The sequence below is a fragment of the Rattus norvegicus genome, chromosome 2, assembly GCF_036323735.1.
Source record: "Rattus norvegicus strain BN/NHsdMcwi chromosome 2, GRCr8, whole genome shotgun sequence".
In the NCBI taxonomy this organism is placed as follows: Eukaryota; Metazoa; Chordata; class Mammalia; order Rodentia; family Muridae; genus Rattus; species Rattus norvegicus.
The window spans coordinates 121,801,220-121,827,846 of NC_086020.1; the positions used below are offsets into that span (position 1 = coordinate 121,801,220).

The 26,627-nt window shown below is 39.6% G+C and overlaps 1 protein-coding gene across 13 annotated transcripts in view; it reads left to right on the forward strand.

The window, feature by feature from the left end:
• Bltp1 (bridge-like lipid transfer protein family member 1) overlaps positions 1-26,627 on the forward strand; it is a 216,622-nt gene that overhangs the window by 165,039 nt on the left and 24,956 nt on the right. For 8 of the 13 annotated variants that reach the window (XM_039101992.2, XM_039101994.2, XM_039101997.2 and 5 more), the window contains 10 exons: positions 2,178-2,237; positions 3,395-3,621; positions 4,285-4,485; positions 4,677-4,807; positions 6,167-6,290; positions 19,103-19,212; positions 20,004-20,094; positions 20,722-20,784; positions 23,877-24,130; positions 25,891-26,106. In XM_039101992.2, the coding sequence (XP_038957920.1) occupies positions 2,178-2,237; positions 3,395-3,621; positions 4,285-4,485; positions 4,677-4,807; positions 6,167-6,290; positions 19,103-19,212; positions 20,004-20,094; positions 20,722-20,784; positions 23,877-24,130; positions 25,891-26,106 (1,477 nt within the window). The remainder of the gene's footprint in view (positions 1-2,177; positions 2,238-3,394; positions 3,622-4,284; positions 4,486-4,676; positions 4,808-6,166; positions 6,291-19,102; positions 19,213-20,003; positions 20,095-20,721; positions 20,785-23,876; positions 24,131-25,890; positions 26,107-26,627) is intronic. The other 5 variants (XM_039102001.2, XM_063281567.1, XM_063281568.1 and 2 more) reach the window with 3 other exon arrangements.

Genomic DNA, 26,627 nt, shown 5'->3' on the forward strand with positions numbered 1-26,627 from the left:
TTCAAGTCCTTCTTAGAAGGGAGAGCAAAATATTCACGGGAGGAAATCCAGAGACAAAGACTAGAGCAGAGACTGAAGAAAATGTCATCTAGAGACTGCCTTACCTGTTGAACTGTCCCACATGCAAACACCAAACCCAGTCACTATTGCTGATACCAAGAAGTGCTTGCTGACAGGAGCTAGATATGTCTGTTTCCTGAGAGACTTAGCCAGAGCCCTACTGATACAGATAAGGATGCTTGCAGCTAATCATTAGGCCCCAATTGAGTTAAGGACTGAAGATGCTGAAAGGATTTGAAACCCCATAGGAAGAACAGCAATATCAACTAACCAGACCCCACCAGTGCTCCAAGGGACTAACCCACCAACCAATGAATACATAAGGAGGGACCCATGGCTCCAGCAAAATATATAGCAGAGGATGGCATTGTCTAGGATCAGTAGGAGGAAAAGCTCTTGGTCCTGTGAAGGCTCATTTCCACAATGTAGGGGAATTCCAAGGCATTGAGGTGGGAGTGAGTGGGTGGGAGTGGGAGCATCCTCATAGAAGCAGGGGGTGGGGGGAGGGGAAAGTGAGGAACCAGGAAAGGGGCAGGGGAATAACATTTGAAATGTAAATACATAAAATATCCAATAAAAATTTTAAAATATATAAAAGGAAATCACTCCAACCTTAAGTGACATGTGAATACCAATTTAGAATTCACACAAAGTTAGAAAAGGACATTTCACTTAGGACTAATCAAATTTAGAGTGATATTTAATTTCCATTAAAGCTTACTGAAAGTAAGTAACCTTAATTCTTTCTTTACATTATATAGTTTAGAGATGATTTATTTCAAAAATAGCATATTCTTCACTAAGTTTAAGGTACCAAGTTAAAGCCAGATGGTGGCAACATTTTGCATTTAAAATACGGTATGTTTCTGGGCTTAGGAACAAGATTGTGAGGTTGATATCATAGCAGTCAGCCATTTTCCTCATAAAATACTCCTTGGCAAAAAGATGTCAAACATGACAGATTATCTCTGAACTAACATGGCAGTTCATTTGTTCTTGTCTTGTTGTCCAGAGAGGGTTTCTCTATGTAACAGCCTAGACTGTCCTGGAACTCATGTTCTAGACCAGGCTGGCATAGAACTCTTAGAGATCCACCCAAATGTGGTAGTTCTTAATTGTCATTTTGTTTTTCATTGACTTCCATCCTCAAAATATTCGTACATGGGGCTGGCCAAATGTCTCAGTTGGCAAAGGTGCTTGCCATTATGCTAATAAGGTGAGTTAATCCCCAGGACCCACAGGGCTGGAGGAGAGAGAACTAACACCTGTTCTTCATTCATGTCATGGCACTTGCACAAGGTCTATGCACATGCTCACACATATACATACATACATACATACATACATACATACATACATACATACATACATATGTAAATGCATGCATATATGCATACATGCACATATGCATGCATACACACCTATGCATACATGCATGCACACATATGTGCATGCATGCACACATACACATACATGTGTGCACATGCATTCAAACATGTATGCATACATGCATGCACACATACATACATGCACATGTGCGCACATGCATGCATGCACACATACTCACACATATGCATGCACACATATATACATACATGCATACATATAAATGTTCTCTCTAGGATTTAGTGCCTTGTCTGTAATCAGCCTGAGACTGGATTATGACTTCAAGGCCAAGGCAAGCTGCACAGGGAGACCCTGTCATCCAAAATGGAACCAGCAATAACTCTGTGTGTGTGTGTGTGTGTGTGTGTGTGTGTGTGTGTGTGTGTGTGTGTGTGTGTGTTATATACACAGTGTCACAAAAATTGTCGTAGAATCCTAGAGCTGATAGAAAGCTGTCTAGAGATGCCCAGGTAGTGTGACTCTAATAATTATGTGCTACAAGTAAAGCCAAAACCATGAGTAAGTTGCTAAAATCATAAAAATGAAATGCTCCAATTTGTATAATACAACTGAGTCCAAAATTTGTTCTTTTGTGGGAAGGATTTAAAACCTAGCAGAGCTAGAAATCCTGTTTACATTTAGGTAATTGTCTTTGGGAGAAAACATGTGGTATATGTTTAATCACAAGCATATTTTTATTGACAACTATTATTGGGCTCCTTCTTGTGCAGGTGTGGTTCCAGATGGTACCTATGAGGTTTGTTCAAGGACTACAGGACAAGCTGCAGCTGGTAAGTTCACTGTTCACTTTGAAACAGAGTTAGGTGAAAATAAGGTGGGAAGTCTCGAATGCCACATTTAGGAGTTGATTTGTCGATGCCTAGGGAGGTAAATAATTTTGAGTAAGAGATCAAATGGTGAGACCATCAAAGGCACTAAAGCATAGGAAAACAGCTGGGTGGTAACTGGAAGTGAGTGTGGTGGTGTCTCAACCAAGAAGATAGCAATGTCAAGTATTAATCTCCCATACAATAAAAGTTAACAGGGTGCACTAACAGCAGACATTTCCTTAAAGGTTCTTTGGATGTTGAGAGCCATTGAAACTGATTGATACCAGCAGTGTTCCTAGGGATCTTTTCTTTTCTTGCTGTTCCTTGACTTCTTCCAGGTGTAGCCTCGATATTCATCCTGAGTAAGAGATCTCAAGAGACACCTGCCATTCCCAGCAACAAAGGCCTAAGAAGTTAAGACAGTTTCCAGCAGCACTGCTAGGAAGCTAGGGACTGAGCAGACACACCTTCTGGGATAGAGGACACACGTCTTCATCAGTGCTATCTGTCTACAAGTGAAAGCACCTACCCAAACCAGCTTAACCAAGCAGAATCTTTCCCCGGGGCATTTGCAGTTGATGTTAAATTTATGAATGCTGTGGCAGGGAAGGAAGAAAGAACTGGAAGCAGCATCTATCTAACTGTCAGCAGGGCCCACTGAGCTCTGCCTTTTGCTGCTTTCACTACTTGCTCGTTCATTTGTTTTGCTTTGCTTTAATTGATGACATCACGTGGCTGGAAAGAGCTCATGGCCTCATTTCTATGTTCTCATTTAAAAGAGATCCACCTTTTCTCAAGTTCAGAGAAAGATTTTTGGTTTTGTAGCTTTGACGTTTACTTTGACCAGTTTATTTAGTTCCTTGTAGGTCGTTGGTTTGTAATGGTTTCTGCTGTATCCATGGGAAGGTATCTGTTTGAGCCCAGAGGGATAAAGAGCCATGCTATTATATAGTAGAGTAACATACACACTGTATACATGGAAGCCAGCACTGCCTGGCGTTTGGAGCAGGTCTTGCTGTGAAAGGCCTTGGGTATCTGATATGGCCACCGTACAGTTCGTAAGTGTGTATACTCCTATTCCTAGGACTTGAAAACATGCCACTTCTTTATTTAAACAGAAAGTAGTAGTGCTGGAACCTGGACACTGAATGTATTGTGGAAAATGTGTGGGATTGATGTCCACATGGACCCCAACATCGGCAAGAGACTTAACGCTCTGGGCAACACCCTTACAACACTGACAGGAGAGGAAGACATAGATGACATTGCTGACCTCAATTCAGTGAATATAGCTGACCTGTCTGATGAAGATGAAGTTGATACTATGTCTCCCACCATCCATACTGTAAGTGCATTCACTGTCAGGGATTTTAAGGCTGGATTTTCAGGAAAATTAGGATTAACTCGGGCTATTTTGTGTGTTGTGGTTGCTGTCGTAGAGGAAGGCAGGAAGGTGGTGATTTCTGGGTCTGCATTTTACAGTGCTGTTGTGTATTTCATAATCATGCCTTTAGGAAATGTGCCTTAACTTCGATGTACTATGTAACATTGAAAGTGAGGTACAGTTAACCTATAACCACAGAAAGTAGATCAGCGGGTTGAGTCTGGGACTGGGGGTGAGGCTTGAGAGCGGGAGGGAAGGCCTGCTGTAAAGAGAGGAGCTTTCCTGGCTGGTGCTGAGAGTGTGGTGGCCAATGTTTAGCCCTGGCCATCGTAAAGCTAAATGGATGGATATTGTGGTCTGTAATCTTGTCTTAGCAAAGGGTTTTACAAATAAGTCTTTCAAGAAGCAAAGTGTTTATGCTGTGATATATACATGTAAAATGTGTTTTTCCAACTATACTGTTTACTCTGTTGTATCAAGTTATTTAGCAGCAAAAAGAGTGACTTTCAGATTTCATTCTGGTTTTGATTTATAAAGAGATTTTAAATACATTTATCTGTTGTATCATTAAATAGTTTTGACTTGAAAAGTAACTTTAAATTAATAATACTGTTTATTATTTAGAGTTCAGACGGAAGTTCAGTAAGTGGAGATGGCCACAAACTCACCTTTGGGCAGCGACTTGTAAATCACCTACTAGGCCTGGCTCCACCAAATCAGCGCTATTCTGTTCCTGCAGAGTATCTGTGTGACTCAGAGATGCGGGGCTCCCCTCAGGCTAGCCAGGCCCATTTGAAAGCGTGCAGAGCACACTCATGGGGAAATGTAGGTAGCAACCCAGTAGACACCTTATGAAATGGGGCTTGAATCAGTGGAGAAGCGCAATCATCTCACCTGCTGTAGAGGGCTTTGATTCCTGCATGCTCTTTTTGATCTAGGCATTAATTTTTGTAGTATAGATGGTCTGTATAAACTGAAAGTGGTATTAACATATATACTTTGATTTTTTTTTAAAGGAAGCTGTAGATTATCGAAGACAAGGAACATCTTCTAGTCAGCCAGGAGAACCCAGAGGAAGAAAAATTATGAAGCGTTTAGTGGACATCAGAGAACTGAATGAACAAGCCAAAGTAATAGATGATCTTAAGTATGTCATTGTTCTTTAACTTACTAAAGCATTGTCTAGTAATAGAATAATAGGATGCAAAGATGGAGGAACACTTTTAGTTTATCAGTGATGTCATCAGTGTGCCAAGAAGTTTAGTCATTTTTCTAAGATTATAAGCAATAAAGTAAAGCCTGAAATCCTAATTTTCTATCTTTACAACTCCTCATTTCTATGCAGTGAGTGGCTGAGGACTTCTATACGCATGATCATGCTTAACTGCATCCATAGGCGGAGTTGAATGTGTGTGTTGGTTTGCTAACCTTGTTTATAGATTGGAGCTTTGTTTTGAGGAGTTAGAATCAGCATTCATGGCGTTCTGGTGTGGCATGTTGTCTCACAGTAAAGCCGACAGTGTAGCTGTGAGGGAAATAGATGTTCTGAATGGGCTCCTAAGAAAACTGCCTGCCTCCGAGGAAAGTACTGAGATTTGCTCTTGTATAAATGGGAATTCGTAGTTTCTCTCTCTCTCTCTCTCTCTCTCTCTCTCTCTCTCTCTCTCTCTCTCTCTGTCGTGTGTGTGTGTGTTTTTAAGTCTTAATGGTCAATATTAACAGTTTTTTTAGAAAAAATAGGGATAAGGCAGTAAGCATCAGTAGCCTTTTTAACTTTTCTCTTTTTAAAACTTCTCTCACCAGCTGTTGTGTAATTCCACTAAGCTCCTCTTATATAAGGCTACATTTTTTTTTTCCTTTTTCTTTTTTTTCGGAGCTGGGGACCGAACCCAGGGCCTTGTGCTTCCTAGGCAAGCGCTCTACCACTGAGCTAAATCCCCAACCCCATAAGGCTACATTTTAAAACTTTTATTTTCTCAAGTTAGTGGCCAAGCTTCATTTTTTCTAATCTCCAAATGCTTATACCTGTGGGGATTTTGTTGTTATTATTCAATCAGAATTTCCCAAAATACAGGAGTTTTTAAATATAAAAGGTATGACCTTTAAAGTTTCTCTGTAAATTATCATGTAATGAATGATTCATATTTTCTATTAATTTGAGTTTTATCCTCAGGGAGAAAAATGACTTGAGGCAAAATAAATGTCTTCCCAAATCATCATCCATTTTCCTGTAATGTGAATGTTTGGTTTTCATGAGCTTGTTGGCACCCTGAGATCGGTCAGTGGGTAGACCTTGTGAAAGCATTTCCCCAGATGTCCGTGTGTCTCTGTGACTTACCAGTGTGAGCAGTAGGCTTATAGGAGTTGGGCTATCCTGAGAAGGAGAAGGCTGAAAGAAACAGGGAGAACTCGCATGTACTTCCTTGCTTCTTTACAATAACCCCTATTTTGGTGGGGTTTTTGTTTCTTTCTTTTTTTTTGTTGTTGTTGTTGTTGTTTCATTTAGAAAATTGGGTGCAAGTGAAGGAACCATAAACCAGGAAATCCAGCGTTATCAGCAGTTGGAGTCTGTGGCCGTGAATGACATCCGAAGAGATGTCCGTAAGAAGTTGCGGAGGTCCAGCATGCGGGTGAGCGCGCCTCAGACTTTCATTTTTAAATGCTCACTGAGTTTTTGAAACTGACAAAGAAATTTATGTTCTTGTTAATGCTGGTGATAATACCACCGATTACGAAAAGCAGACCTGTATATAGAACACTGTTTAAACACTTTGCCTTTAACTACCCAGAAATCTCCACAGCAGACCTATGAAAGCGCTTTTCCTACCATTTTAAAAGTGACACCTGATACACAGAGAGGTCAAGTAATTTGTCCAGGTTTCTCTCGCCAGTAATGCTGGATGGAGTCTGATTTCAAATCCAGGCGATGGAGCTCTGTACTTAGGCCCAATCATTGTGATTTCCTGCCATCCATGGACTCACTGGCTTTTAACCTCTAGTGTGTGCTCTCAGAAGTATGCAATCCTTTTCCATGTCTTTGCCTCCAATTTTTCAATATTTATCTCTAAGTCACAATTTCTCTTTTCTGCTCTATCTTTTTAATAAAATATAATTTTAGAGCAATTTTAAGTTCCTAACACAATTCCGAAGCATGTACAGAGAATTTCCCTGCACGCACACACTGTCAATGTTCTCCCTGAGAGTGTTACACTCAGCACAGCTCATGTGCCCACATGTGCACAGTTGCCAAGGCTGATAGCTTACAAGAGGGCTGGTTCCCTTTGATGCTCTGCATTCTGTGGTGTGGGATCCACGTATGACAACATGCCGTCTTTGTCATAATTAACATGCTATTTTCACTGCCCTAAAACCCAGTGTGCTCCTTTCTCATTCCTTACTCTTGAGCAGTATTCTACTTACAGTTCTGAATGTAAAGTATTTCTCCATTTGTAATGTTTTCAATTTCATCGTAAGAATTTGTTTTCTTCACATAATAGCTCCTATACACATTTTAGAAGATTTATACTGAAAAGGTTTGTTTTGGTTCATGGTTCCAATCTATACCACGTACCCTGTTGCTTTGTGCTCATCTGGTACAGTGCATCATGATAGGAGGTGTAGCAGAGACCTGCTCACTTCATGGTAGCCAGGAAGCAGTGAGGCAGGAAGAGAGATACAGCCTGTGAAAGGGATCATGGAGCACAAACAGAGCCACAGAAGGATCTCAGTATCCATGGCATGCTCACCGTCACTTAACTTTGCACTATGATTCACTCCTAAGTTTCAACCACTTCCTAGTTGTTCTGTTACGGGCTGGGAACAAAGCCACTCAGCATGTGCCTTTGGGGATATTCTAGATTCAAGGGGGACTTCCTTACCTTGTTTCTGTTCTTAGTGGGTAAGTTTGAAGTTTTTGACCACTTGATATGTTAGCTCTTCAGGGTTTTTTGTAATTTTTTTTAACCCAATTCAAAACATTCCCTTCAAGGCTGGGGAGATGGCTTGGTGGTAAAGTAAACTTGCTACCCAAGCATGAACACCTGAGTTCAGGTCCCCAGCACCCACTTAAAGTGCCCATGTGCCAGTGTGCTCCTGAACTTATCCAAGTACTGGGCAGGTGGAGACTTGACTGCCAGTCTATCTACCTAGTTGGTAAGTGCCAGGTTCTGTGAGGGACCCTGTCCCAAGAAGTCAGAAGACACCTGACATTGACTTATGGCCTACACACACACACACATACACACAAACACATACATGAAAGCTCCTCTCAATCTTAGATTACTTAGTTTTTAATGTAAAAAGATGTTGGGTTTCTATATCTATTAATATAAACAAATTACTTTTCTTATTTAACTTGACTATATGGTGAATTACATTAATTGAATTTTGAGTGTTGAATCACCGTTAAATACCCAGACTAATTCTACTTAGTTGTAGTTTGTATAATTATTTGGATTTGTTTTGCTAATTTTATATATTTTTTTTTGGTTTTGTTTTGTTTTGTTTTTTTATCAACTTGAGTATTTCTTATATACATTTCGAGTGTTATTCCCTTTCCCGGTTTCCGGGCAAACATCCCCCTCCCCCCTCCCCTTCCTTCTGGGTGTTCCCCTCCCCACCCTCCCCCCATTGCCGCCCTCCCCCCATAGACTAGTTCACTGGGGGTTCAGGCTTAGCAGGACCCAGGGCTTCCCCTTCCACTGGTGCTCTTACTAGGATATTCATTGCTACCTATGGGGTCAGAGTCCAGGGTCAGTCCATGTATAGTCTTTAGGTAGTGGCTTAGTCCCTGGAAGCTCTGGTTGCTTGGCATTGTTGTACTTTTGGGGTCTCGAGCCCCTTCAAGCGCTTCCAGTTCTTTCTCTGATTCCTTCAACCGGGGTCCTAATCTCAGTTCAGTGGTTTGCTGCTGGCATTCACCTCTGTATTTGCTGTATTCTGTCTGTGTCTCTCAGGAGCGATCTACATCCGGCTCCTGTCGGTCTGCACTTCTTTGCTTCATCCATCTTGTCTAATTGGGTGGCTGTATATGTATGGGCCACATGTGGGGCAGGCTCTGAATGGGTGTTCCTTCAGTCTCTGTTTTAATCTTTGCCTCTCTCTTCCCTGCCAAGGGTATTCTTATTCCCCTTTTAAAGAAGGAGTGAAGCATTCACATTTGATCATCCGTCTTGAGTTTCATTTGTTCTAGGCATCTAGGGTAATTCAAGCATTTGAGCTAATAGCCACTTATCAATGGGTGCATACCATGTATGTCTTTCTGTGATTGGGTTAGCTCACTCAGGATGATATTTTCCAGTTCCAACCATTTGCCTACGAACTTCATAAAGTCGTTGTTTTTGATAGCTGAGTAATATTCCATTGTGTAGATGTACCACATTTTCTGTATCCATTCCTCTGTTGAAGGGCATCTGGGTTCTTTCCAGCTTCTGGCTATTATAAATAAGGCTGCAATGAACATAGTGGAGCACGTGTCTTTTTTATATGTTGGGGCATCTTTTGGGTATATGCCCAAGAGAGGTATAGCTGGATCCTCAGGCAGTTCAATGTCCAATTTTCTGAGGAACTTCCAGACTGATTTCCAGAATGGTTGTACCAGTCTGCAATCCCACCAACAATAGAGGAGTGTTCCTCTTTCTCCGCATCCTCGCCAGCATCTGCTGTCACCTGAGTTTTTGATCTTAGCCATTCTCACTGGTGTGAGGTGAAATCTCAGGGTTGTTTTGATTTGCATTTCCCTTATGACAAAAGATGTTGAACATTTCTTTAGGTGTTTCTCAGCCATTCGGCATTCCTCAGCTGTGAATTCTTTGTTTAGCTCTGAACCCCATTTTTTGATAGGGTTATTTGTCTCCCTGCGGTCTAACTTCTTGAGTTCTTTGTATATTTTGGAAATAAGGCCTCTATCTGTTGTAGGATTGGTGAAGATCTTTTCCCAATCTGTTGGTTGCCGTTTTGTCCTAACCACAGTGTCCTTTGCCTTACAGAAGCTTTGCAGTTTTATGAGATCCCATTTGTCGATTCTTGATCTTAGAGCATAAGCCATTGGTGTTTTGTTCAGGAAATTTTTTTCCAGTGCCCATGTGTTCCAGATGCTTCCCTAGTTTTTCTTCTATTAGTTTGAGTGTGTCTGGTTTGATGTGGAGGTCCTTGATCCACTTGGACTTAACCTTTGTACAGGGTGATAAGCATGGATCGATCTGCATTCTTCTACATGTTGACCTCCAGTTGAACCAGCACCATTTGCTGAAAATGCTATCTTTTTTCCATTGGATGGTTTTGGCTCCTTTGTCAAAAATCAAGTGACCATAGGTGTGTGGGTTCATTTCTGGGTCTTCAATTCTATTCCATTGGTCTATCTGTCTGTCTCTGTACCAATACCATGCAGTTTTTATCACTATTGCTCTGTAATACTGCTTGAGTTCAGGGATAGTGATTCCCCCTGAAGACCTTTTATTGTTGAGGATAGTTTTAGCTACCCTGGGTTTTTTGTTATTCCAGATGAATTTACAAATTGTTCTGTCTAACTCTTTGAAGAATTGGATTGGTATTTTGATGGGGATTGCATTGAATCTGTAGATCGGTTTTGGTAAAATGGCCATTTTTACTATATTAATCCTGCCAATCCATGAGCATGGGAGATCTTTCCATCTTCTGAGATCTTCTTCAATTTCCTTCTTCAGTGTCTTGAAGTTCTTATTGTACAGATCTTTTACTTGCTTGGTTAAAGTCACACCGAGGTACTTTATATTATTTGGGTCTATTATGAAGGGTGTCGTTTCCCTAATTTCTTTCTCGGCTTGTTTCTCTTTTGTGTAGAGGAAGGCTACTGATTTATTTGAGTTAATTTTATACCCAGCCACTTTGCTGAAGTTGTTTATCAGCTTTAGTAGTTCTCTGGTGGAAGTTTTGGGATCACTTAAATAAACTATCATATCATCTGCAAATAGTGATATTTTGACTTCTTCTTTTCCGATCTGTATCCCCTTGACCTCCTTTGGTTGTCTGATTGCTCTGGCTAGAACTTCAAGAACTATATTGAATAAGTAGGGAGAGAGTGGGCAGCCTTGTCTAGTCCCTGATTTTGGTGGGATTGCTTCAAGTTTCTCTCCATTTAGTTTAATGTTAGCAACTGGTTTGCTGTATATGGCTTTTACTATGTTTAGGTATGGGCCTTGAATTCCTATTCTTTCCAGGACTTTTATCATGAAGGGGTGTTGAATTTTGTCAATGCTTTCTCAGCATCTAATGAAATGATCATGTGGTTCTGTTCTTTCAGTTTGTTTATATAATGGATCACGTTGATGGTTTTCCGTATATTAAACCATCCCTGCATGCCTGGGATGAAGCCTACTTGATCATGGTGGATGATTGTTTTGATGTGCTCTTGGATTCGGTTTGCCAGAATTTTATTGAGTATTTTTGCGTCGATATTCATAAGGGAAATTGGTCTGAAGTTCTCTTTCTTTGTTGTGTCTTTGTGTGGTTTAGGTATAAGAGTAATTGTGGCTTCATAGAAGGAATTCGGTAGTGATCCATCTGTTTCAATTTTGTGGATTAGTTTGGATAATATTAGTATGAGGTCTTTTATGAAGGTTTGATAGAATTCTGCACTAAACCCGTCTGGACCTGGCCTCTTTTTGGATGGGAGAACTTTAATGACTGCTTCTATTTCCTTAGGAGTTATGGGGTTGTTTAACTGGTTTATCTGTTCCTGATTTAACTTTGATACCTGGTATCTGTCTAGGAAATTGTCCATTTCCTGCAGATTTTCAAGTTTTGTTGAATATAGGCTTTTATAGTAAGATCTGATGATGTTTTGAATTTCCTCTGAATCTGTAGTTATGTCTCCCTTTTCATTTCTGATTTTGTTAATTTGGACGCACTCTCTGTGTCCTCTCGTTAGTCTGGCTAAGGGTTTATCTATCTTGTTGATTTTCTCAAAGAACCAACTTTTGGTTCTGTTGATTCTTTCTATGGTCCTTTTTGTTTCTACTTGGTTGATTTCAGCTCTGAGTTTGATTATTTCCTTCCTTCTGCTCCTCCTGGGTGTATTTGCTTCTTTTTGTTCTAGAGCTTTTAGGTGTGCTGTCAAGCTGCTGACATATGCTCTTTCCTGTTTCTTTCTGCAGGCACTCAGCGCTATGAGTTTTCCTCTTAGCACAGCTTTCATTGTGTCCCATAAGTTTGGGTACGTTGTACCTTCATTTTCATTAAATTCTAAAAAGTTTTTAATTTCTTTCTTTATTTATTCCTTGACCAGGTTATCATTGAGTAGAGCATTGTTCAATTTCCACGTGTATGTGGGCATTCTTCCCTTATTGTTATTGAAGACCAGTTTTAGGCCGTGGTGGTCCGATAGCACGCATGGGATTATTTCTATCTTTCTGTACCTGTTGAGGCCCGTTTTTTGACCAATTATATGGTCAATTTTGGAGAAAGTACCATGAGGAGCTGAGAAGAAGGTATATCCTTTTGCTATAGGATAGAATGTTCTATAAATATCCGTTAAGTCCATTTGGCTGATGACTTCTCTTAGTCTGTATACGTCTCTGTTTAATTTCCGTTTCCATGATCTGTCCATTGATGAGAGTGGGGTGTTGAAATCTGCTACTATTATTGTGTGAGGTGCAGTGTGTGTTTTGAGCTTTAGTAAGGTTTCTTTTACGTATGTAGGTGCCCTTGTATTTGGGGCATAGGTATTTAGGATTGAGAGTTCATCTTGGTGGATTTTTCCTTTGATGAATATGAAGTGTCCTTCCTTATCTTTTTTGATGACTTTTAGTCGAAAATTGATTTTATTTGATATTAGAATGGCTACTCCAGCTTGCTTCTTCCGACCATTTGGAAAGTTGTTTTCCAGCCTTTCACTCTGAGGTAGTGTCTGTCTTTGTCTCTGAGGTGTGTTTCCTGTAGGCAGCAGAATGCAGGGTCCTCGTTGCGTATCCAGTTTGTTAATCTATGTCTTTATTAGGGAGTTGAGGCCATTGATGTTGAGAGATATTAAGGAATAGTGATTATTGCTTCCTGTTATATTCATATTTGGATGTGAGGCTATGTTTGTGTGCTTTTCTTCTCTTTGTTTTGTTGCCAAGACGATTAGTTTCTTGCTTCTTCTAGGGTATAGCTTGCCTCCTTATGTTGGGCTTTACCATTTATTATCCTTTGTAGTGCTGGATTTGTAGAAAGACATTGTGTAAATTTGGTTTTGTCATGGAATATCTTGGTTTCTCCATCTGTGTTAATTGAGAGTTTTGCAGGATACAGTAACCTGGGTTGGCATTTGTGTTCTCTTAGGGTCTGTATGACATCTGTCGAGGATCTTCTGGCCTTCATAGTTTCTGGCGAAAAGTCTGGTGTGATTCTGATAGGTCTGCCTTTATATGTTACTTGACCTTTTTCCCGTACTGCGCTTAATATTCTTTCTTTGTTTTGTGCGTTTGGTGTTTTGACTATTATGTGACGGGAGGTGTTTCTTTTCTGGTCCAATCTATTTGGAGTTCTGTAGGCTTCTTGTATGCCTATGGGTATCTCTTTTTTTAGGTTAGGGAAGTTTTCTTCTATGATTTTGTTGAAGATATTTACTGGTCCTTTGAGCTGGGAGTCTTCACTCTCTTCTATACCTATTATCCTTAGGTTTGATCTTCTCATTGAGTCCTGGATTTCCTGTATGTTTTGGACCAGTAGCTTTTTCCGCTTTACATTATCTTTGACAGTTGAATCAATGATTTCTATGGAATCTTCTGCTCCTGAGATTCTCTCTTCCATCTCTTGTATTGTGTTGGTGAAGCTTGTATCTACAGCTCCTTGTCTCTTCTTTTGGTTTTCTATATCCAGGGTTGTTTCCATGTGTTCTTTCTTGTTTGCTTCTATTTCCATTTTTAATTCCTTCAACTGTTTGATTGTGTTTTCCTGGAATTCTTTCAGGGATTTTTGCGATTCCTCTCTGTAGGCTTCTACTTGTTTATTAATGTTTTCCTGTGTTTCTCTAAGGGAGTTCTTCACGTCTTTCTTGAAGTCCTCCAGCATCATGATCAAATACGATTTTGAAACTAGATCTTGCTTTTCTGGTGTGTTTGGATATTCCATGTTTATTTTGGTGGGAGAATTGGGCTCCGATGATGCCATGTAGTCTTGGTTTCTGTTTCTTGGGTTCCTGCGCTTGCCTCTCACCATCAGATTATCTCTAGTGTTACCTTGTTCTGCTATTTCTGACAGTGGCTAGACTGTCCTATCAGCCTGTGTGTCAGGAGTGCTGTAGACCAGTTTTCCTGTTTTCTTTCAGCCTGTTATGGCGACAGAGTGTTCTGCTTTCCGGCGTGTAGTTTTTCCTCTCTACAGGTCTTCAGCTGTTCCTGTGGGCCTGTGTCTTGAGTTCACCAGGCAGGTCACTTGCACCAGAAAAGTTGGTCTTACCTGTGTTCCCGAGGCTCAAGTTCGCTCGCGAGGTGCTGCCCACGAGCTCTCTGAGGCGGCAGCAACCAGGAAGATCTGCACCGCCGTTTCCGGGAGCTTCAGTGCACCAGGGTTCCAGATGGCGTTTGGTGTTTTCCTCTGGAATCAGTGATGTGTGCAGAGTGCAGTCTCTTCTGGTTTCCCAGGCGTGTCTGCCTCTCTGAAGGTTTAGCTCTCCCTCCCACGGGATTTGGGTGCAGAGAACTGTTTATCTGGTCTGTTCCTTCAGGTTCCGGCGGTGTCTCAGGGGCAGGGGTCCTGCCGCTCCTGGGCCCTCCCCCACGGGAACCCAGAGGCCTTATACAGTTTCCTCTTGGGCCAGGGATGTGGGCAGGGGTGGGCAGTGTTGGTGGTCTCTTCCACTCTGCAGCCTCAGGAGTGCCCACCTGACCAGGCGGTGAGCTCTCTCTCCCACGGGGTCTGGGAGCAGAGAGCTGCTGCAGGCCGGGATCCTCGGGTGTGGGACTCCCCATTTTATATGTTTTTAAAAGATACCAGTTTATAATTTTTTTCTAGCAATGTCCTTTTAGATTTGATATTGTGGTAATGATGTATCACTGAGTGCGTTAGGAAGTATTTGTTGCTACTGCCCTTTGAAAGTGCTGATAGAAAATGACCTTCCTTAAACACCTGGTGTAATTCAAGGCATTCATTTGTACCTATTGCTTTCTGTTTGGGACAAATTGTTTATTTATTTTAATAAGCATGGGTCTATTCAGAACTTTTTTCTTCTTGTGTAATTTGTCAACTATATCTTTCAAAGAATCAGTCTATTTCATGGAGATTCATTTTCAGATTTCAGAGCATTTCTTGACACTTGACGTTTGTGAGACCTGTAATCCTGCCCTTCACTTCTTTTCCTGTGTTAGCGAGCTCCACCTTAAAGCCTACCCAGAAGCTCATTGGTTTTGGTACTATTTCAGAGAACCACATTGGCTTCTGTTGACTTCTGTTTATTGATTTTTCTCTGTTTCATTGACTTTTGTGGGAATAGCTATTTCTTTTTCCGGTTTAACTTTTCTATCATCATAATTTAGACAGCTGATTGTAGATATCTTGATTACTTCTTTAAAACATGCTGTTTAGAAGTGTTGTTTACTCTTGAAGCATTTTTTCCAGATAATTTTCTAACATAGACACATACACAGTCTTGTTAAATTACATAGCAGTCTTACAGCATGCATTGTGTGGTTTCAGCCCTTTAAATATGTTATAGAAAATCCTAGGACCTAGAATGTGGCCTGTTTTGGTGAATTTTCCATGTTGACTCGAGAAGATGTCATATGTGCTATTAATGAGCGAAGTCTTCAGTAGATGTTGATTATAGCCATTTGACACATGTACAGTTGAGTTAAAATATGTCCAAGTGGATTTTCTGTGTGCACTGAGTCTGATGAAAGCTCTCCAACCATGATAATAAATCCACCTGTTTCTCTTTACATTTCTGTTAGTTTTTGCCTTGTATAGTTTAAATCACTGATATTCAAACTGGTTATTGATACCATTGGATTAAACATCTACCTATTTTGCTTTGCTTCATATGGCTTTTCTTCTCTATTCATGCTTTCATCTTTTTTCTTTTGTAGTTTTTCCTGAACATTTTATGATTCCATTTTCTCTTTCTTTGAAAGCAATCATTAAATAAGTTTAATGTGTTTTTAGTGTTGTTTTAAATTTTACAATACAAATGCACAACTAAATCACAGGTTGTTCCCAGATAGCACTATACTGCCTCATATGTAGATGAATTCCTATAGTAATAAAGTAATCCCTCTTGCCATGGTGGTCACTCATTTCTCATGTATAAACATGCATGTACTTAAGACATGCAATATATGTATATATATTTGTAAGCATTATAATATATATAAGCATACATAACACAAATTATTGATTGGATCAATTAAGAATAGAAAAGTGAGGGTTTTTTTAATCTTCACTGTATACTTCGATGCTCTTCCTTGTAGAGGTCCATGTTTCCAGTCTGTATCACTTTCCATCTCTGTAGAAATCTTACCACCTCTTGCAAAGCAATTCTGTAGACAACAGTTCCTTATTTTTTGTTTGTCTGAGAAGGTCTTTTGAAGGATAGTTTCTTATAGGACTCTAGATTATTTGGAGGCTTTGTTTTCTCAACATCATGTATTTCTCTTCACTCTTTTCTTATTGGCATGATTTTTAGGGCAAACTGGGTGTTGTTTTTATTCTTTACTGAGTCAGAACCACTGGGTTGCTTCCACAGCTAAGCAACATGGGAGGGCATCTACTAGGGTTGTAGCTCTACTACCCATACTGGGAAGAGCTTACTCCCTGTGAGGTGCCCTCCCTATTGCCCTAGTCTAGAGACAACTGTGCTTGGGAAAGAAGGCCATTATTAGTCTTCTCTTGCTCCCTTCTGGGATTGCCAGTGTACCTCTTCATGCATGCTGTAGTTTCCCTCAAGTCATAGGCATCCCATGGGGGTTTTTAGTGTTTGGTTTGGTTGGTTGGTTGGTTGTTGGTTTGATTTTGATTTTGGTTTGCTCCATTTTCTTTATTTTTAACTTTCCGAAGTTTGTGTGGTTCTTTTTCAGTCTCAGTGATTCTTCCCTCAGTATGTCCAGCCTGCTAATAACCTCATAAAAGCCTTTTTCATTTCCGTCAGTATATTGATCTCTACTGGTCTGCTTTGCTGTTGTCGTTGTTTTGTTTTTGTTCATTCTTAGAATTTCCATATCTGGTTATAACTGTCTAGCTGTTCTTACCCCTTTTTTTTAATCAATGATGGCCATAACACATTAATTAAAACCGTTTTTAATATTCTAATCTGACAGTTCCAGCATCCCTGTCATATTTGGTTCTGACTTGGTGTGTGTGTGTGTGTGTGTGTGTGTGTGTGTGTGTGTGTGTGTGTGTGTATGGAATTTTTTTTGTCTTAAATCTTACTTCATTTTTACTTTTTATATGTTTTGTGATTTTTTTTTTCTTGACAGCTAGATGTGAGGTACCATGTGAAAGGAACTGCTGTAAACGCCCTTTAGGGCTGCAGTGCTAATGTGACTTTTGATTTGGTCTGTGAACTGCATATACATTAGTCCTTTTTCACCCTTCAGATGTTGTTGGGACCTATGGGTATTGCTGATTAGATATCTGTGTCTTCCTTTTCTTTGTCTGGTGTGCTGTGACAATGTCACCCAAATCAGGTTGGGTTCTGGCCAGTTAGTTTCTGTTAAGGGCAAGCCACATGAAAAGCAGTGCAGGTCTTAGTCTGTATTTGTGGGTTCCACAATCCTGACCTAAGATCAAAAGTATTTTTAAAATAAATAAATAAAAATAATTGCAAAAGAAAATTTTAAAAATTGCTTCTGTATTGAGCAGACATTTTCCTTGTTACCCCTAAACAGCATACTGCAATGACAGTAAGTCTTGTTTTTACCACACTAGGGATTCTAAGCAATCTAGACATATGCAAGAAGCTATGTGTAAACCTACAAGTACGAACCCATTTTACTTTTTCCATGACCTAATTATCATTTTTAATTTATTTTATTTTTTTAATTCAGTTTAAATCCTGGTACTAACTCATTTTAAATAAGAGACTTGCACATACTAAACTTTGGCTATACTCCATACAACTATACTTGATGATTTCCTTTCTTCTTTCTTTTCCTTTTTTCCTTCCTTCCTTTCTTTCTCTTAGTTATGTTAGTATAAAATACTTTTTACCTTTTTACTGGTTCTTTGTGAATGTCACATCATGCACCCAATCCCCCCATCTCCCACTGTCCACACTGCTTAGCTTGCAGTGTTCATTGCAGTGTCTCATTGGTCTGGTGTGCAGCCTCTGGCTTCTCTATCAATACGGGAACCTCACTGGGACTTCTTTTGGGTATCCTGTAGTTTTGAATAGTTCGTTGATGGCCTAGATGCTGGGGTGGGCCAATTTAAAGCTCTGGATCTGGTCCTGAGAGGTATCTGAGCTACTCAGCGCACCACTGTTCAGTGCTCATGCTCTTGTGGCCGGCTCACCAGCAACCCCTCAGCCAGGGCCAGCTCTACCCTGCCCAGGCAGGGTATAAGGCCTGCTCTCCAGACTGTTGCAGTTGGGGAGGGACATGGCCTGTTTTCCCATTCTCAGGAGCCCAGGGCCAGCTGTGCTGCCTGCCACAGGTGAAAAGGGGTGAGGGTGCAGGGTAGGATATCTCCCTCACCCATGCTCCTACACAGCAGACAAGTTGCAGGTCCAGCTCCCCCACTCCCATGTTCATACCCTCAGGACTGACTTGCTCACACCCCTGCCATCAGTGTCAACTCTACTGTGCTTCCCAAGTAAGGTTCAGGGCCTTCTCTCCCAAGTGCTGCACCTAGTGAGGGGCAGGGACAGGTCTCCTGCTCTTTTGACCTCAGGGCTAGGTCTCCTGCCTGCTGCAGGTGGTAAGGAGCAAGTGGGGAGGAAGGTGTCTCTCCATGGTCCACACCATTCTGTAGGAGACAAGTAGTAGGAGCGACTCTCCCATGCTCATGCCATCAGCTGGCTCACCAGGAACTCCCACAGTGTGCAGAGTCGCTCTCCTAGTACTGCAGCTGGGTTACAGGCAGGGCATCTCCTGCCACCATGCCTAAGTGAGGGCTGGGACAAGTTCTGCCTAGCCCTCAGACATGAACATGTCCCCAGACTCAGGCTACAGTCCCCACCAAGGATGTCCCCCTGGCCTTTGGTAGCAACAGACCTCTGCTGTTACAGGTCACAGGCCTCACTACCCTGGGTCTCCATCTCTGCCTCTCCTCGTTATGCCCACATCTTTCCTTTTCCTTCCTTCCATGTCTCTACCTCTTACTTGTTTACCACTTGTTAGTGGCATCTGGGGTCTCTGAGTGTCTGGAGCCATTTCAGTAGTCTCGGGAGCACTATGTCCCTCTTGCGTGTTTTGGCTCTGAGGCAGAGTTCCCCACCACGTCACTGTTCAGTTGTCTTGAGTGACTTTTTTTTCCTCTACCATTTTATTAGGCTGCTTCCCTCAAGGATAAGTGGGGTTTAGGTTACAAACCAAGTTACAGCCGATCAAAGAGCATTTCAGCTTCTGGAAGACCACCTCTTAAGAGAATGGAAAGAGCAAGGTAATATATATTTTAACCAATCACCCGAGATTCAGTGCTTTAGTATAATAATTAAGTCACCCTTATAAGAAAATCACTAGTGACTTACTGTCAAGCATTGTGGCTTATGGAAAGCTCAGACCTTCATTCCTCAGCATAGTAAGAACATTTTAGTGAGGCAATTTTATTTAGATATGCTTATGTATAAGCTTACAGACTCTATGAAAAAATGAAAATTTGCATGCTGGTGGTTGCTTTCTAAATAGTCAATTTAGGAAAGATGATGGTACACATTAAAATCTTGTTTTAATATGAAGTCAACACCATAAAAATAAGATGTATAAATTGCTGAGGCGGGTTCTAGAGTGATTGATAGTGTTTGCCTGGCATGTAGGAGGCCCTGGTGTTAATTCCTAGGAGCACACATCAGGCGGTGCACACCTGTGATGCTAACTCTTAGGGTAGATAAGGGGTCAGAAACCAAGAACACTCTGTCAGCTGCCTGGTGGACTCGAGACTGGCCTGGGATGCATGAGAACCCGAGCTCCCAAATTAAAAGGCATACATTCTTTTTATAGGCTTAATTTTAGAAAATTTGAAGTTAGTTCAAACAAGGTGTTTCCACAGATATTGAAGGTTAATACATAGAATGCCAAAATTTCAGTTATCCAATAAGGTTAATAGAATATTAATGTCATTAATAAGACTTATACAAAGCCAAGATTTTTTCAAGTGACCATGTTGGGGTTTTGTATTTTGTATTTGTGTTGCAAATTTAAGCTTATAGCATAACTACTTTGTTTTACTTGTAGTTCCCGAATAGGAGAAACTGATGAGCTCCCGGAAATCCGTGTGGATGCAGCCTCTCCTGGGCCCAGAGTAACCTTTAACATCCAGGATACAGTAAGAAAGACAGTACTTGTTAGAAATTTGTGTTAAGCAGTTTTTTTTTTTTAAATTGCAAACTTGCAATATTAGATATTTTAAAAGTAGAAATTGTCACCTACAGTGACAGGTTGTGACAGCTGAAGTATGTGCACTGCAGGCAAGCAGGCAGTGTCCATGAGAGCTGCACTGCAGGCACATGGCCGAGTATTTGTACAGAAAAATTCCATTAGCTGCATGCTCTTAGAAGGGATTGTTTTGTTGGTTTTGTCAAGCAGTTTTTTTTTTTCTTTTTTTTTTTTTTTGGTTCTTTTTTTTTCCGGAGCTGGGGACCAAACCCAGGGCCTTGCGCTTCCTAGGTAAGCGCTCTACCACTGAGCTAAATCCCCAGCCCCTGTCAAGCAGTTTTTGTTAGTGAGTAAGGACCCATATTAAGCTATTTTATGCAGTTGTCAATGTGAAATAAATATTGTTTGTGTGTTAATGGTTCACTGGATATAAGTAATAGAAGGCTGAGGACGTCAGCTTCAGAGCTGTACACTATAGCAGGTTAAACTTTATGTTAAAATGTTTATTTGTGGATTGTTTGTTCACATTGTCCTTATTTTTCATGTTTTCTTTTCTTTTCTTATTATTTTAATTAAGTTGAAAAACACAGTGTGGGGAAGTTCACCACAGTCCAGCTCTCCAGGGGAAGGGTACTTTCAGGTACTTATGAAAACAACATAAAATTTTACTTTAAAACTAATAAACTGCCCTGAAATTTTGCTTTCAAAATGTCTTCTTTTCAAGCTAAACTCAGACCTCAGAAGTACTTTATGTAAAGATTTAAGCTTGTTGGCATTCTATTTTAATGTATATTTAACAGTACCCCACTTGGGGTTTATATGTAGCTTAATTTCACTTTGACTTTCAAAGGTGAGGAATTTTAATCAGCTTATCAAATCAACTAAACCAGATTTTAAACTCTAAAACTGCAGTTTACTAAATCAGATACTATTAATTTGTTGATCCTGAAATCAATCTCTTTTTGATCCTGAAATCATTTTCTTTTCTTTATACTTAACTATAAAGTGAGCCGTTTTAAAATCAACAGTCTTTGTTAAGTGCTTCAAATACAAGTCAGTCTAACTCCAACAACAAACTGATTGATCATTGACTACTAACTCTTACGTTCCTGGAGTACACTAGTGCTTGTTAAATGTTATAAGCTACTGAATCTGCTACTTGACAGAACGGGGCAAAAGAAAGGAAGTGTAACCCAACCTGAATGACTTAACTTTTGTTTTCAGTTTTTTGAGGCATGGTTCCATGTAGCCTAGGCTGCCTTTAAACTCAATTATGTCACTGAAGACTGCCTTGAATTCCTGATCCTCCTGCCTCTACCTCTAAATGCTGAGATTCTAGTCATGTGCCACTACGCTTGTTCTCATCCTGAGAAACTTAGGCCTTATCTCTGAATAAAAGCAGAGCTAAGGATTTTGCTCACCAGTGTCAGACCAATTGCTGTCTATCATGCATGAAACCCTGATTTTGATCTAAAAAGATCCATTTAAAATATTTTGTTCTGAATAGTGTGAAAATATTCTGTGTAATACTTATTAATATAAGTAACTTTATAAGCTAGATTTTATCCTGAATGTCTCATTAAACTAAACATATATAAACTATTAATATATGTATATATTTATATATTCTACACACAGCACCAGACATCTAATCCTGCTTAGAATTTTCTTTTATAGTTTTAAAAAAGAAGGAAAAGAAAAAGGAAATTGGCAATCACTCCAAGAATGTTTCCTTGTGTTTATTTTTTCAGACTTAAGTCTCAGTATACATCCCGTGATTATACCGTATTTAGTCAAACTATTTGATATCAAAGCTTAGAATGTAGTAATGCAGGGCCTGGGCACATGGCTCAGCAATTAAGAGCACTTGCTGTTCTTGGGGAAGACCTGAGTCTTCCCAGTACCCACATGCTACCTCATTACCATATATAACTCCAGTTCCAGAAAAATCTGATGTCTTCTTCTGACCTCTGCAGGCTCCTGCACACATGGGGTGCATGTAATACACTCAGGCACATACACATAGAAGAAAATATTTTTTTAAAATATGAATGCTATGCTAAGTTTGGCAAAAAAAGTTGAAAATAAACCATGGTATATGAATTTAAATGGATTTTCTAGTTAAATCATTCTTTGGTTTTGGGGTTTTTTGGGTTTTTGTTTTTGTTTTTGTTTGGTGGTACTGAGAATTGGAATCCAGGGCCTCACACATACCAAATAAGTTCTACCAGTATTTTACATCTACAGTTGTAATCAGAGCATTCTTACTGGCACCAATTTTGGGTGAGCCAGAGAGATGTTTTAGTAAGACAGATTTGTCAACTTAGTTTAATCCCTAGCATCCATATAGTAGAAAACCAGCTATCTGACCAGTTTTCTGACTCCACAAACACATTTTGGCACATGTATGCACTGTGCCCCTCCACACATATGTACATAATTAAATGTGAAGATAATTCAAATACTATTTTTAAATAATAGTATATATTGTATATATATGTGTGTGTGTGTGTGTATGTGTATATATATATAGTTAGTTAGATAACATGAGATTAGATATTAGACTTGGCAGTTATAAATTGGAAACTAGATTATGAATGTATGATTTCATATAAAATAAATATCAAGCAAAGAAATTATGTTTTACAAAAATTTATCAACTTTAAAAATTGAAGGATATTCTGAAAAATGTGTTCATTTACTCATTTATTTTTTTTAAGGGAAAAACACTTGATATCTACAAATATTTGATGCTTTGATTGTTTCTACCATGAATCTTACAGTAGCATCTACTACTTTTTAATAATAAATTAGATTATCTTGCCAATTGCACTTTATCAGGGCTCCTCATTTTCAGACAACACTGGAGCAGCACTGTTTATCTGGGAAACTGAGATCAGCTTATAGCAAACTTTGCACAGTTCAAACTGGCTTGCCCATCAGTGGTGGCACACACCTTTAATCCCAACACTTAGGAGGCAGAGGCAGGCAGATTCCTCTTGAGTTTGAAGCCAGTAGTGTCTATAGAGACAGTTCCTGGACAGCCAGGGCTACCCAAAGAAATCTTGTCTTGAAAAACTAAAAAAAAAAAAAAAAAGACAGACAGACAGACAGGAAAGAAGGAAGGAAGGGAAGGAGGGAAGGAGAGAGGGAGGGAGAGAGGGAGGGAGAAAGGGAGGAAGGGAGGGAGGGAGGGAAGAAAACTGTGGCCTCCAGCTATTTATTTAAAATAAAGCACAGTTGTGTTTGAGTAATTGATACATGTTTTATTACTCATCTGTTTACATATCCTTTGTCAGTCCATGAAAGTTCAGTTTTAAAAAGTTGTCCACAAAACTTCCTCCAAAAATATCTTTACTAACATCAATGTGCTCATCATGAATTGTTCTTCTGTTTTTATTTATATTTGATTGCTTTTTTATATTTAATCTGCTTCTGCTTTGCATGTACTAATTAAACATGATGCTTTATGTTCCTATAAAGTAAAATTTCACTATGACTTTTTTTTCAACTATCAGTGGTAACCTGCTGTGGTTTGACCTGTTTCCTTCCTTGGTATGCCATTTCTTATGTTCACAATTCTGGCCTTCCTTTCAAGTCACAGTGAGAAAATTCAACTCAGAGAGTCTAAAATGTTTAGACTTACATCTTTCATATTTTTAGTTTTTCTCTTTTTAATTGAGAGAGAACTTGAAAAGCAACCTGATTTATATTTTCTGTTTTTATAATCAGTTTCCAGAGGAGACAGAACTGGATCTTTTGTCAGTGACCATTGAAGGCCCATCACATTATTCATCAAACAGTGAAGGATCATGTTCAGTGTTCAGCTCTCCCAAAACCACAGGTGGCTTTTCACCAAGTGTTCCTTTCCAGTCGGAAGATGGCCGAAGGGATGACAGTCTGTCTTCTACCAGTGAAGACTCTGAAAAGGATGAAAAGGATGAAGACCGTGAGAGGGAAAAATTTTATATTTACAGGAAACCCTCGTGAGTAGCTGTTTACTGTGAGATCTTTAGGAGATAAGTCAGAATCTGGAAGTGATACTAAGGTATTTTATCTAGCCACATATTCAACAAGCCAAGCATGCTGTCACATTCCTAGAGTTCAGCAGTTCAGAGGTGGAGGCAGGAGGGTCAGGAGTTGAAGTTCCTCCTGGACTACATAGCTGGCTCTACTCCAGCCTGGGCTACATGTGGCTCAGTCTTAAATATTAAATCATAATAATAACAATAATAAATTAGCAAAAACGTTAACTTTTAAGTAATACTATAATATCTATCCATTTCTAGTGTGATTTAACTTTATATGGTGCTATTTTCTTCTAAATATAAATAGGTTTATTTATATTGCTCTAATTATTTCTCTATAATAATACTTGTCAATAAAATAAAAATAGAGATATGGTCATAAGCTATAATATAGGAAAGAGCAATATTCCTTCTGGGCTTAATAAAAATAAAAGGAGACACTGAAAGTATCATATAGTTGAGAAAATAGGACTAGTCAATGGAAATATGTCTCAGTGGATGGAGATTCTAAATCATTCTAGAAAGAAATGGGAGGAGAGTGTTGATGAAATAAAAGGCAGGTCTATATATCAAGTCTTACGGAGAAATGTGCCCTCAGGAGGAGCAAGTACAACCTTTCAAATTTACCAGCTTCTAAAGCCTGATCCAGTGCAACTGTGGCCCTAAGATTAAGAGTTTCCACTGCTGTCATCTTCAGTCTTACTGCTAAGCTCAGAGGCTTCCTGTGTCCTTTCTCCAGAGTGAAGCCACTGCCTTGGAACCTCTCATATTAGCATACTTTGGCCTATTCCTTCACTTACTGAAATATAGCTTCAAATAACCTTCAAAGAAGAATTGTAATTCAAATCTGCTTTCTTAAAGGTTTAAAAAATATGAAGTAACTTTTATCTGCTCATTTGATTGTTGGATTGAGTAAAGAATTCTTTTCTAAGAATGTTTCTTTTAAGAAAATGTTCCTTTTTCTTCCAGCATTGGTGTTTTTAGCGTTTGTTGTTTCTGATCTCAATGTTGTCACTGTAAATTGCCCTTCATTTTCTAAGTGTCTGTGTGTGCATTTCAGAAATGGGTGTCAGATCCCAGAACTAGAGTTTCTCATGGTTCTGAGCTGCCATGTAGGTTCTGGGGATTGAACTTAAGTCCTAGAGTAATCAGTGCTTTTAACTGCTGAGCCATCTCTCCAGCATGTATACTCTTTTTTAACAGTAGCCTCTGAGTCAAACAATTGCTTCCCCTGGACAGAATGTGTATCTCTCTGTTTTTACACTTCCCATTTAAAAAAAAAAAGTTTTTTGCTGATTCTATAATCTTTTCCAAGTGTCCCGTGTGGTCATCCGTATATTTTCTTCTGACAAGAGTGTTCAGTGTACGCCCTTCATCGAGTATCTGAATGGGCAGGGTAGTGCAGGAGCATCCTCTGTGGCCAGTGACATAGCAGGTTTTCTAGAGCCTGTCCTTAGTAAATGAGACTTACTGTTGTGTGTTGGCAGTTCCTTATGGTACCTGTCATTCCTTTCCTTGCTTCTATGATTTTTGACTTTCAAAGAGGAATCATGTTATATCTGTTCTTCTTTGACCTCTGTTAGTATTAGCTAGTTGAATAGTTTCTATGAGCTTATAAATTAATAAAGTTTCTTTAAAGACATACTCACATAACATTGGGAAATAGTTTGCTAAACAGACTTGAGTTTACTATAATGAGTAATCCTTGTTTTCTGCAGACATACCTCTCGGAAGAAAGCAACAGGCTTTGCTGCTGTTCATCAGCTACTCACCGAACGCTGGCCCACAACCCCAGTCAACCGAAGTCTTAGTGGCACAGCTACTGAGAGAAATATTGACTTTGAACTTGATATACGAGTTGAAATTGACAGTGGGAAATGTGTCCTTCACCCAACCACCCTTCTGCAGGAGCATGATGATATAAGTTTAAGAAGGTAAGAACCGGCTGGGAAAGTATATGAATTCATTAGTTAGAAACACTGTCTTAGATCAGGAATTATCGCAGACTTTCCCTATTTAACACTACAGGTTTAAAAGTAACTGATCAAAGTTACACTGTCATTTGCATGGCATACAGGTCTTTAAAACAGACACAGCTTTTCTGGCAATGAGAGGCAGATATCTGATTTAGAATCTGGTAAAATTGTTAATTAAAATAGATCTATAACTGGGTATTTTAGCTCAGTGGTAGAGTGAGCACAGGATTTAATTCCCAGTAGTAGTAGTGTATATATGTGTGTGTGTGTGTGTGTGTGTGTGTGTGTGTGTGTGTGTGTGTGTGTGTGTGTGTGCGCGCGCGCGCACACACAAAGATATAAGTAAAGAATTCTTTGGAATTCTTTCAACAAGCCTGAATTTCTGTGTTGCCTTTCTTTGTATTGATTGAATAGATTTCTGTTTTGAAGAGCAATACAGGACTCTTGATTGAGAACTTTGATATGTCTACAAAAAAAAC